Source organism: Mercenaria mercenaria, chromosome 15 (assembly GCF_021730395.1).
Source record: "Mercenaria mercenaria strain notata chromosome 15, MADL_Memer_1, whole genome shotgun sequence".
In the NCBI taxonomy this organism is placed as follows: Eukaryota; Metazoa; Mollusca; class Bivalvia; order Venerida; family Veneridae; genus Mercenaria; species Mercenaria mercenaria.
Window position 1 is genome coordinate 48198394 of NC_069375.1, and position 12994 is coordinate 48211387.

Below are 12994 nucleotides of genomic sequence, written 5' to 3' on the forward strand. Positions count from 1 at the left end.
TTTGTTTCAGCGTAGCGAATTAGGAAATAATTAACAAACAATCAAGGCCTTCGAGTGGTTTATCGTCTTATTTACCACGGTTCAGAGTTCATAATAGGAACTTAACCACGAGGGCGTTAACCCGAGTGGTTAAATACTGAAGCATCTGAACCGTGGTAAATTAGACAACAAATCACAACATTTCCTTCTTTGTTTAACTGGAAATCAAATCGAGTCATGTTAGAATACTTGGGAATTCATAGTTGTTACAGATACAGTTGTTTATCCTTCTAAATTTTACTAGTGATGGACAATTGCCATAAAGCAAATTGTTCTTATGGTCAATAGCAGCTATAGTATATATGCATCTGAAATCATATATGTATTTAGAAGTTTAAATATATTTGGATTTAAATAAGTATTTACAATAACAAGTGCAAGTGGAGCAAGAAAAAACATTTAGAAATTTTGATATAAATTTTGATAAAAGAGCAACAGCAGTCTGCCGTCCCCCCCCCCCCCCCCCAAAAAAAAAATTAACAAAGTCAAGGACCAAGACAACAGCATACTCATATGCAATGACATTGTCCCTACCTTCATACCTGATCAGTTTTGTATTGCTTCTATGGAGTTTTTAGCCTTTTTTATTTTTTATTTTTGGATCTTTAATGATACTCAGCTGAATAAGCGAGTATGCCACGCTACGCACATTGTCGGTTATTATCTTTTAAAAATTAATGTTATATCAGAGACTAAAATATAAAGAAAGTTTCGCCATCAATGTAAAACGAGTTAAAATGATTCAAAACATATACAACACTATGAAAATCATCTATTAAATGAATCTACCCAACCATCATATTTCAGCGCGCGTTTTACCTGTCTTCTTTTTTTCGGTGGTATAGAGGCGTGAAAATGAAGCGTACTATATCGTATATTGAATCATAAAAAAATATTGTTGACTTAAACTTACTGTGATTCAGGAAATAAAACGTTAAGAGAAGGGTTAGGATAATATCTGGATAGGAAATAGATGGATTTTTTTTTAAATATAGAAAAGTAAGTGTTTGATATTATCTGAATGAAATCAAGTGTATGAATTTTATATAATTGACAAAAAACAACAACAAAAAGCAAAAAAATGAGACAATACATCAACAACCTAGATTGAAATAATTGAATGTATTTACAAAGGAAAGTAAAATCTCAGTTTAACTGCAAATTTACAAAAAGATATCAAATGTAGCCGAACTATATTTGCTGAAAAAGGATTGCGCTTGCGCTAAAATAGTTCCTACCCTATTTTATTAATTAAGAAGATCTGTGCTAAAACGCTCATTTAAGTCTATATAAAATCAAGATTTTAACCGCCACAATATGAGTGAAAAGTGCGTGTACTTACTAGTATTGCTATAGCATATAGTTGGTGACAGGGTATTGAACTAAAAATCAACACGACAAGTATGCCAAGAAAATCCATTAATAAAAAAATTACTTGCTAAAAGATTTGGAAAAGAGTTCACGAGAAATTTGTTCATTAATTTTTCTTACACCTGCTACAGAAATGGATTATTTTTGTGTGATTTATTTGACCATTTTGTTTTCAACTCATTTCGGTTCAGTATTTCTATTTTTACTTCCTCCAGATAAAATATTAGCTCCTTGTTTGTTGACGTTACATGGAATACTAAACATTTTATATTCTGATGTAACATACTCCCGTGTTTTATTGTTCATGTATCACACATATAAAACATAAAGAGATAAAATAAATAATCGGAAACATGTCGCTGTACAACCGCAGTAATACAATTACAAACCACAAGATTTTCACAAAAAATTACAATATGAAATTACTAAATCTTAAGCTTCGTATCCAAGTTTCCAAGTTTCAAGTTTTATTCAACAAATTCTCAGTTTGTATATATACAAAAACATGAGACAAATACAAGAATTTAAAGAAAACATTACATTCAGATGTGTTCATGGCGTTGATGCAATTAGTGACAGAACTGTGAAAAAACATTTCATATATAGAATGTTGATAAATATCACAAACGTTATAGCGCTTCGGACTTTTACATTCTCTTGAAACATAGTTTTTGTGTTATGGATGTTTTGCAACAATACCCACCAAACAAGTTTGTTTATAAAATCTTATAACCTTTTAAGGTTGCATTTTATGTAATTTTGGATGCAACAAATAAATACATATAGTAAATAAATCGGCTACTAACAGCAGATACGACCTTTCGTTATTGACAATTGTTAAAAGGCGTATAAACAATGACTTGAATATCATCAGCTCGACAACTGGTACTTTCAGTAATAAAAAAGTTTACTACAATGTAACAACAATATGGGTACAAACAGTTTCAGTATATTTTAGAAATATATAGTATCTTTTTAGCTTTCTCAAAAGTAATGTTTTTCACTGACGACCTTATATTTCTGGGACGTCAGTTACTTAAATAGGATCAATATTTTAAATAGTGTTTATTTTAAAATGAGTTCTTTATGTTTCGCACGATTCAATAACCATCGTTAACCTCTAAGGCGAAATATGTTTACACTGTGAGACACTTAACGCATGATTTGTAAAATGAATATTATATGAAATAGATTAATAATCAGAATAAAGCTTAAAATGGCCTAAAATGAAAAGGTATTATTACAATAGAGATGGTACGTGTCTCTTTATACAAAAACTATTCATTGAAGCTTGCATTTACCTTTCGTATAGATAAGTTTAAGTTTGTACGTGAATGAGGTCGCAATGAAAACGCATTTATAGCAATAAGGTGTATGACATATATGTATGAGCATTGAGATATGTATCAGTATAGTACGAGTTAGTGACTCGTATCGTATTGCCATAAATGTTGCATAAAAGAAATAAATTGTTTGAAAAATCACCATTTTTCTCATGATTTATTTCTATATTGTCACATTGCTTGAAAGCGCTTGGTATGGCAAGATTATGTTTGATGAAACTATCTGTTAAATCACAGATCAACACTGAGTAGGTACTATTCCCGTAATGACGCTCGGCGATTTCCGTGATGTAGCGTATTTTCCTTTTTTTCTCTTTGGAACCATAAGATATGGCCAGTTTATTTTTTAAACACACACACACACACACACACACATATATACATAAAAAAACAAAGCATAATGTTTGTACTACATAATCTCACTTATTAACTTGAAAACTAAAATAGGTAGTTCTATTTTCAAATACACATGACGACATTTGTGACGTCAAGTAATTGATGTACCATAAGTGTTATGTTATTATAACTTAATGTAGTCCATAATTGACTAACAAATATAAGAAACAAGAACTTCAAGTACAAAGTAATCAGACGTTAGACTAAACAATATTGTAGATTCTATTAGATTTTAAAATACAAATAGAAGTACTGAAAAAAAAACAAAAAAAAAAAAAACAACAACAAAAAAGAACAAAAAAAACCCCAAAAACATTAAAGCGTCTGTTACAGAAAGTCTTTACATTAAAGACATTCACGACGCAAGGTTATGTTTCTTTTTACCGACAGTAAGGACAACAGATTAAGTTGTCTATTGTAGAAATCGAAATGATAGAGTAATTCTTGCCCTGCTGTTACTTATCATATAAGATTTATAAATAATAAAGCCAATATGACTTAGAATAATACTTACATCTTGATAAGCTGTGAGCTATGTTTTATATCCAACGATAAAGTATTCTAAATCATCAAAACGTTTACATATTTTAAGCTTTTGGAAAATGGAATGAATTACATCCCAAAGTGGTGTGACATATGGACATCTAAAAAGAAAGTGGTCGATAGTTTCAACGTTCTGACAGTGATTACAACAAGGGGTGTCAGATATTTTCCAAGGAAAAAGATTTTCTTTTGTTGCGATTATTCTATGTAAAAGTTTTAATTTAAACTGTTTCACTCTGTTGTCTATGATAATCCTATTCAACATAAAATATACGGAATTCCAGTTTATAGACCTATTAAATGTCTGTTCCCAATATCTATAAATACACATGTATATGGTTTTTCACTCCTTTTAATAAAAACATGTTTTTTTCACTTGTTTATTAGTTAAATTATTTAAATCAAGACGTGTCTTTAAACGAGTTTTAACTTTAGATTGCCTCGACGCTAATTGTTTCAAGGTATTATTTCATCAATAAAGAGTATATTGGATTCTATCCAGTTATTATATATTAAACATTTTCCTTTATATTTTATAAACTGATTGCCCCATATGGCCTGCGTTCTTACGTCATGAAATGAATTTTGATTACAACTTTTATTTACCTTACATAATTCTATGTAATCAATAACTACCTCTCGATAAAACCGTGGTAGGATTCTTTTTGCATAAAGAAGCAATATTTATCTTAAAATTTAAAAGATCTCTGCAAGGATAATTTTCCAACTGGCACAATCTTGTAGATGTAACGTATTTTCCATATCCTATTTCGGCATTGATCGGTCGTTGATGTTACTCCTACAACCGTAAGACATTTCGTTTCTGCTTCCTACCTTTAATCTCCTCTTTAAAATGCTAGAAGAAAATTAGGGCATATAAGGATAACTTCATGTGTTCGAAGATGTTTTTAAATGTATTGGTATACATACTTAAAACAAACAAAACAGAATTAGGGATGATTTCAAACGGCAGAATTATCAGCTCGTATTACTTTTCTGTATTATAATAGCATGAAATCTAATCTGTTAGACTTACCAAATAAAAATACTTCAACGAATTCTTAAAGTTAGTGTTATCTTAAGCCTCAGTATATTAAAGGACTTGACATGACCCTCTTATAGCCACCTGTTCATAGTGGCACTTAAAATGTAATATCTCCAGGATCAGTTGCCCTGAAATTGATCTACTTGCGCCCTAATGTAACTTTATGATAGAGATCTACAGCCAATTCAACAAACTTTAAATCCTAAGTAAATGTAAATATTATAAAAACAGGACCAAGATGGCCCTAGGTCGCTCACCTAAGAAACACACCATAACAGTGTAAAACATGTTTGACCTAGTGATTTCATGGAAACAAATATTCTGACCAATTTTCATTAAGATTGGACCAAAAAATTGGTCTCTTGTGATAAAACAAGCATTTTCTTAGATTATGATATGACCTAGTTCTTGACCCTAGATGACCCATGTTCAAACTCGACCTAGATTTTATCAAGGCAATTATTCTGACCAAAATTCATGAAGATCAATTGAAAAATACAGCCTCTATCACATACATAAGTTTTTTCTTTGATTTGACCAAGTGACCTAGTTTTTGACCTCAGATGACCCATATTCAAATTCGACCTAGATTTCATTAAGGCAATCATCCTGACCAAATTTCATAAAAATCAATTGAAAAAATGTCTCTATCGCATACACAAGATTTTTCTTTAATTTGACCTAGTGACCTAGTTTTTGATCTTAGATAACCCATATTCAAACTCGACCTAGATTTCATCAAGGCAATCACTCTGACCAAATTTCATGAAGATCAATTGAAAACTACATCCTCTATTGCATACACAATGTTTTTCTTTGATTTGACCTACTGGCCTAGTTTTTGACCCCAGATGACCCATTTTCAAACTCGGCCTAGACTTTATCAAGGTAATCATTCTGGCTAAACTTCATGAAGATCAGTTGAAAAATACAGCCTCTATCGCATACACAATGTTTTTCCTTGATTTGACCTAGTGACCTAGTTTTTGATCCCAGATGACCCATTTTCGAACTTGGCCTAGATTTTATCAAGATTATCATTCTGACTAAAATTCATGAAGATCAATTGAAAAATACCGCCTCTATCGCATACACAAGGTTTTTCTTTGATTTGACCTAGTGACCTAGTTTTTGACCCGAGATGACCCATTTTCGAACTCGGCCTAGATTTCATTAAGGCAATCATTCTGACTAATATTCATGAACAATAATTGAAAAAATACAGCCTCTATCGCATACACAAAGTTTTTCTTTGATTTGACCTAATGACCTAGTTTTTGACCCGAGATGACCCATTTTCGAACTTGACCTAGATTTTATCAAGGCAATCATTCTGACCAATATTCAAGAAGATCAATTGAAAAATACAGCCTCTATCGCATACACAAGGTTTTTATTTGATTTGACCTAGTGACCTAGTTTTTGACCCGAGATGAACCATGTTCAAACTCAGCCTAGATTTAATTAAGGTTATCATTCTGACCAATATTCATGAAGTTTAGTTGAAAAATACAGCCTCTATCGCATACATAAGGTTTTTCTTCGATTTGACCTAGTGACCTAGTTTTTGACCCGAGATGACCCATTTTCAAACTCGGCCTAGATTTCATCAAGGTTATCATTCTGACCAATATTCATGAAGATTAATGAAAAAATACAGCCTCTATCGCATACACAAGCTAAATGTTGACAGACAGACGACAGACGACGGACGACGGACGACGGACGCCGGACATCGAGCGATCAGAAAAACTCACCTGAGCATTGCTCAGGTGATCTAAAAACAGGACGTTGTTTTCTTGAAAGTATCCATGATATGGCACAAATAAAAGACATGTCTGACTGTGTTAAAATTCCCTACATATCGTATTCATCATCTGTTTAACCTTGAACCTGCTACATTTCTAAAATGGACTGGTTTCCATTCAAGTTTGGAAAAAAAATATTATCACTGGAAATTAACTGACTAAATAGTGAACAGAAGCAGTCTGCAAAGGCAAAACCACTTGCCTCCAGGTGGCTGAAGGTTAAAATGACAACTGTTCTATCTGATTGATTTTTGTAACGGTTGGAACTTCGTGCAAATGTATAATGATAAGCACTGCTAATCCGCCATTATCTTCAAAAGTACTTTTTGAGAACAAAACGAAACAAAACAAAAACAAACAAAACAACAACAACAACAACAATAACACAACAAAAAGCAACATGATACAACATATAAAAAATGAAAGGAAAATCGATTCAAAAAATGGTAAAACTTGTTCATTGCACAAATGGCACTACCTCAACATTAAAAAAATCGCAAAAAAAGAAACATACAAAATTATAGCGAGTGACTAGAATACAGAAGTGTAAATATTAATTTGTTGAATTTTCAATTTTGCTAGTTTAAATATTTTATGCCTGTGACTTTTCAAGATGTGTTAAAGTTGTAAGATGAACAAATTTATATGTTGGCGTAGTCTGAATTCATAAGAAGTTTTACATTCGTAATTAACGTATTGTTTTAAGTATAGTTTGAACACTTTATAATCCGTTCATCTATAAAGGTTATGCAAAGTTCAGTGTAGCTACATTGTAAAAAATGCATATTTCGAAGTCGAAGTTTAATACGTGTAAATACATAGGAATTTTCATGTGTAATCATTAATGGTAAAAACATCCGACCATTTCTTGATTAGATATTTTGTATTCATTTGTCAACTTTTTGCTCTAGAAGAAATGCATTCTGTTTGTTTTTTTTGGACAAAAAATGTAATAGCATTTTTCGGCGGCTCGAATAAAGAAGAATACAAATATTTACACCTCTGTATTTTTATAGAAAAAAGTACTTTCTCTTTTGTCAAAATATTATAATAGCATTTTCGGCATCTCGAATAACTCATTTTCAATAAATGAATTCATGGCATGTTTATACCCTTCACAAAGAAAACTTGTCGCCACGGCCCCATATATATTTAAACAAGCGGCAGTAGTGTTTGTTTTTCATCTATAGAGCCTTTTTAAAGTGTTTGAAAGATGAATATAGTCCCGCTTCGTACTTCTTACACTCAAAGGGGATATGTGATACGCTTTTATCCCTTATAACGACGCAAAATCATGAATCAAAACATACTTTCAACAATTAAAGCAGTGATATTAACATAATTCATTTTATATATAAAAAGTATATCTGACACAAAGAAATATATCATCTATTATCCAAAAAGTTGCCTATCACCTATGGAGATGAAGTAAATGCTTGAACATATTCAAACGTTCGGTGAACTGAAAAAGTCTCTACAATTGTTTTCTGAAGAACCGATAAACGTTTAAATTTGAATATCTGTTATTAATATGTTCAATGGTTGTTAAAACGCTTTTTAAATATAATTCTAAAAACTTTTGCTCCACCATTTCATAATATTTTTCTTACAATTTTACCAAAGCTTTGTTTTATGGTTCTTTCACGAAGATTTTATTTGTCGAACAAAAGAAAGTAATATAATTCTTTTAGATTTGTTCCTTTGTTTAGTTTATCGTCACACTGACACAATTATAGGTCATATGGCGACTTTCCATGGTACAGAAAAACACCAGTGACCAGGTACTCCTCTGGGCATTATTGTATTACGGGCGGGCACATAGGTAGAACCACCGAACTTTCGTAAGCCAGCTGGATAGCTTCACCACATGAAGATTTCTACGCATAATTTGGGGCTCAAACCCTCATCGCTGAAGGGCAAGTGATTTGAAGTCACCGACTGTAACCACTCGGCCACGGAGGCCCCTCATACCTCAGAGGAGTCGCAGATACGTAAGACGATGTCATTTTCATTTCAACATTCACATAATTCACGAAGGTTGCTTATATCATCAATCTAAACTATATGTATATCGATAAATTATGGAATAAAAGTTTCGTATTCCGTGAATTGCTGGCGTATATCGGTGATTTATATGTTGCTATTTTAGCTGTTCATATAGCGCGTTTCAGTACATTGAAACCAATAAAAATACCCGCTTTTACAATCTTGTTACTCAAAGCGGGGCGCACAAGTAGCAAGGCTGACCAACAGAAAACCCAATAACAAAAAAGTTGTCTCAGGACTAGATTTTTTTATATTTTGTTAATATGAATGAGAAAATATTTTTTTATATACATGGTATGTACTTGTCTCTTGAAAATATTATTTAACGCTGGTAAAGATGAAATTCACCTGAAAAATCAGATGTTTCAATCGCAAAATGTAAAATTATTCAATATATTGTAAAACCGGATTATAGATTGAAAAAAATAGCAAGTGAACAATTATTCAAATAAACTCGATAACATCGCTGTGTATAGATCTAGAAGATAACAAAATATTATTAAAATGTAACATAATCTTACATTTCAATTCAAAATAAAGCGTATATTATAGAATATATAAAGAAAAAATGTTTCGAAATAATTGAATACTTCTTTGTCTATTGACAGCTTAATATTTACATGTTATACATGTATATACAATTAAATTTTAATGTTTGCATGGTAATTCTGTCTTTTTACATGTTTTAAATACTCGTAATACACATTAGGAAACAATGGTAATATGAAGAAGTAACGTATGTTACATGATAGCTTGAATTGAAACAAAACATTTTAAATGCTAAGAAGAAAATATATCCCTTTTTTACAAGCAAGTTCCAGGAACGTGCAAACTATTTTCCAATGGTCTTAAATGATAAGGCAATGATCTTCACAATGCAAACCAAATATATGGCAACGTAGTTAATAACACTAATACTTTAAAAGTGATATCCCTACTTATAATTACGCACATTATAAAATACGCCATGTCTTAAATGTTTTACATAGTAATGTCGGAAGTTTCAAATTTCTTTATATTCATTATATTTGATATTTTATCAGCAGAATCTTTTTTTTCCATAAGTCTGCTTATATTTGACTCTGTTGTGAAAGAACGCAAGATAAAGGATATTTACGCGTTCCTAACCTATTCTTGTGTCTAGTATATATGAGACGTGCCATGAGAAAACCAACATAGTGGGTTGGCGACCAGCATGGATCCAGACCAGCCTGCGCATCCGCGCAGTCTGGTCAGGATCCATGCTGTCCGCTAACATTTTCTTTAATTGCTATAGGCTCTGAAAGCGAACAGCATGGATCCTGACCAGACTGCGCGGATGCGCAGGCTGGTTTGGATCCATGCTGGTCGCAAAGCCATTATGTTGGTTTTACCATGGCTCGGCTCATATATATTTTTTTCTATTTGCTCACTTAATGCGTGGCTTCTTTATTGACTGTTTATACAAAACGTACAAAGTAATGTAGACACTAGAATTTAATAGATATCTACATGTATGTACAATACACTTACATTTGTGTATTTTACTGTTTATATCTTTTTACTATATGTAAATGGATGAGACTGAAATAAAATAAATAATATACACAATAGCCTAAAGTTTGATGTTTCTGATCTTTACAGACAAAATACATAACAAGTATGTTTTATAAGACCATACTGTTATAAACTAACGGGGTAATTTTATTTTTTATCTACCCATTTATGACAAAATATTTTTCTTTAATCCATGGCCTAATGGCGGCAAGTGACTCTGCCAGTGGAAGCCATGATAAGCCTGCTGCACTGTTCGCCATTCAGTCAGCCCCCTTTTAACAGTAAATGATACCGTCCAACTTGAAATATTGACAAATTTGGCAGAGTAAGGGTTAATAAGTAGATGTATAATATGAAGTGCTCTGTCTTTTTTTTCATACGATTATCCACAAAGCGCCAGCATAAGAAAGTGAACTTAACCCTGTAATACATAATCAGAATACAATGTATTACAAAAAATAATAATAAATGTTATCGTTATTTGAATAATCTTCGATTTAAAATTATATCTGCTATTTTGTTTTGTCTTTACAGACACTCAAACAGACAGAGTCAACACAGAACAAGTCATATCTTGGCAACATACAACCCATGGAAACAGAGTGTAAACAGACCTGTTTGTATATGAGCGGTCTGTGATTAGTCAGTGTCAGTGTACTATTATAACAAAACAAAGCCTATTGGTCGGTGTAGCAAACAACAAATATCATATCAAAATGAGACTTAGTTTTAAGAATACATTTTTATTTTTGCTTGTATTGTTTATATTTATGTCTGGTTTAGTTTTATTTAGAATCAGAACATCCAAATTTACAATAGTTATTTCTTCAGAAAGATTCAGAGATAGAACTCGTTTATTTGATGAAGAGTTTCGATTCTGTTATAACTACACAATGCTGAAGAAAAACATAGAGAACACAGCTTACGCTTGGCACAACCACGCAGAGAACTTAACCAAACGAAACTATAACATAGAAATCATATTTACAGATTCAATTCATAGAACATTTTCAAAAACAGTGAATCACTTATCTCGTGTAGCTTATATAGAAGGAGTAGATTACTTTCTTTTAACAAGTAAAAATACTTATAGACTTTTACGTAATAAAAACTGGAAAGCAAAATTTATTCAAATACTAAATAAACATAACGTGCAAAATGTTGGGATAGTTGTACCTGAAGAAAGAACCAGTAAACAAAGCGGTGAACATGATTTTATTTTCATTCATAGATCCCATATGGATGTATTTCAACCGTTCTTCCCAAAGAAGCTTGAATATAAGTCTGCGATATTTTGGTTACAAGAAATTTACAAGCCTTTCCTTGTGACAAAGATAGATCTAGAAGAAAATTTTGAAACAAACAGTTTTAGAACTGTAAAATTTGAAATAGGAAACAGCATTGACAATCATTTATTTCCGTCGGATAAAACATACTTGTACACTTACATTGGTAATAAGTCTCCTATTAATGTTATTTCTTTCTCGTTATACGGAGCAGACGACCGTTATACAGGTGGCGCTCTTGCAAATGTTGAGCTTATGAAAACAATATACCCTGGCTGGAAAATGTGGATATATCATGATAAAACTGTTCCCTTTAAGGTTCTTTCAACATTATGTTCTCAATATCACGTGCAATGTATCGATATGACAGGAAGTGCACTCAGAAACCGCATGTCCTGGCGATTTCTGGTCGCGTCTGTACCATTTGTTACTCGATACGCTATTAGAGACATAGATGCAAGAATTTCACTGCGAGAAAGAGCAGCCGTGGATGAATGGATTTTATCGTCGAAACGTTTTCACGTCATTCGGGACCACCCGTCACATTCGTTGTATACGATAAGCGGGGGATTGTGGGGAGGGACTAAAGATGCAGTTCCTAATATGGAAACTTTATTAAAAAAAGATAATTTGGAAGACACTTACATCCGTGATATGGATTTTATGAGAGATGTTATTTGGCCGATGGCTAATCAGTCTTTGTTTCAACATGATTCATTTTCATGCGATAAATTTGGAGGGGGAAATCCTTTTCCCACAGCCCGTATCGGCTTGGAGCATGTTGGAAGTGTATACATAAATGGTATGATGAGACAGGTCGATACTGATTTGCTCAAAGCAGCGACAGCTCCTGCACAATGTTCCTGCATCTGACTGGAGCATGTTGGAAGTGTATACATAAATGGTATGATGAGACAGGTCGATACTGACTTGCTCAAAGCAGCGACAGCTCCTGCACAATGTTCCTGCATCTGACTGGAGCATGTTGGAAGTGTATACATAAATGGTATGATGAGACAGGTCGATACTGACTTGCTCAAAGCAGCGACAGCTCCTGCACGATGTTCCTGCATCTGACTGTAAATCTATCAAAGTGCTACACTAATCCGTCAGTAATGGCTTTTTGTAACACAATGAAATGATGGTCAGCTGCTTAATGATTGTGCAGTCGGGTATGATTCATGCCAGACAAGAGGAATGCTTTTTCACTGACGGACAATAAAAGGTTGTCAAGCCATTTTTTCACACAACAACTAAGTTTGAAGTACATTTCCCCACACCAAAAAATCATAATCGTTGATGCAACAAAAATGATTTAGTGTCGTGATCAGATATTCCGTAATAAATAACTGTCTTACAACTTGGTCAACAACACCAATTTACATATATCTTGCAAAGGAAGATAAAGGACAAAATGAAGGATTAAAAGAAATAAACCTAGAACGGGAACATCTTGCAGAGATGAGTACTTTGTTGTACAGACACAAATACTGTCTTGTATTCTCACTATATGGACAATTTCATTATTGAGTTATCCGATAGACGTAGGCCTTACTGAATCGTAAAATGTCTAGATCTACA

At 32.6% G+C, this 12994-nt stretch overlaps 2 protein-coding genes across 3 annotated transcripts in view; one reads left to right on the forward strand and one right to left on the reverse strand.

Moving 5' to 3' along the window:
- The window catches only part of LOC123552252 (echinoderm microtubule-associated protein-like 2), a 67913-nt gene extending 64056 nt beyond the window's left edge, over nt 1–3857 (reverse strand). The window contains exon 1 of the mRNA XM_053525208.1: nt 3664–3857. The gene's annotated coding sequence lies outside the window, so the exon portion shown is untranslated. The remainder of the gene's footprint in view (nt 1–3663) is intronic.
- On the forward strand, nt 744–12655 carry LOC123552243 (uncharacterized). 2 transcript variants are annotated; one of them, XM_053525211.1, is made up of 3 exons: nt 744–1038; nt 8282–8536; nt 10662–12655. In XM_053525211.1, exon 3 carries the CDS (start codon nt 10844–10846, stop codon nt 12284–12286), a length of 1443 nt encoding a protein of 480 aa, XP_053381186.1. In that variant the 5' UTR covers nt 744–1038; nt 8282–8536; nt 10662–10843; the 3' UTR covers nt 12287–12655. The 2 variants fall into 2 exon arrangements, with proteins under 2 accessions (XP_053381186.1, XP_045197676.2); XM_045341741.2 differs by lacking the exon at nt 8282–8536.
- The last annotated feature ends 339 nt before the right edge of the window (nt 12656–12994 follow it).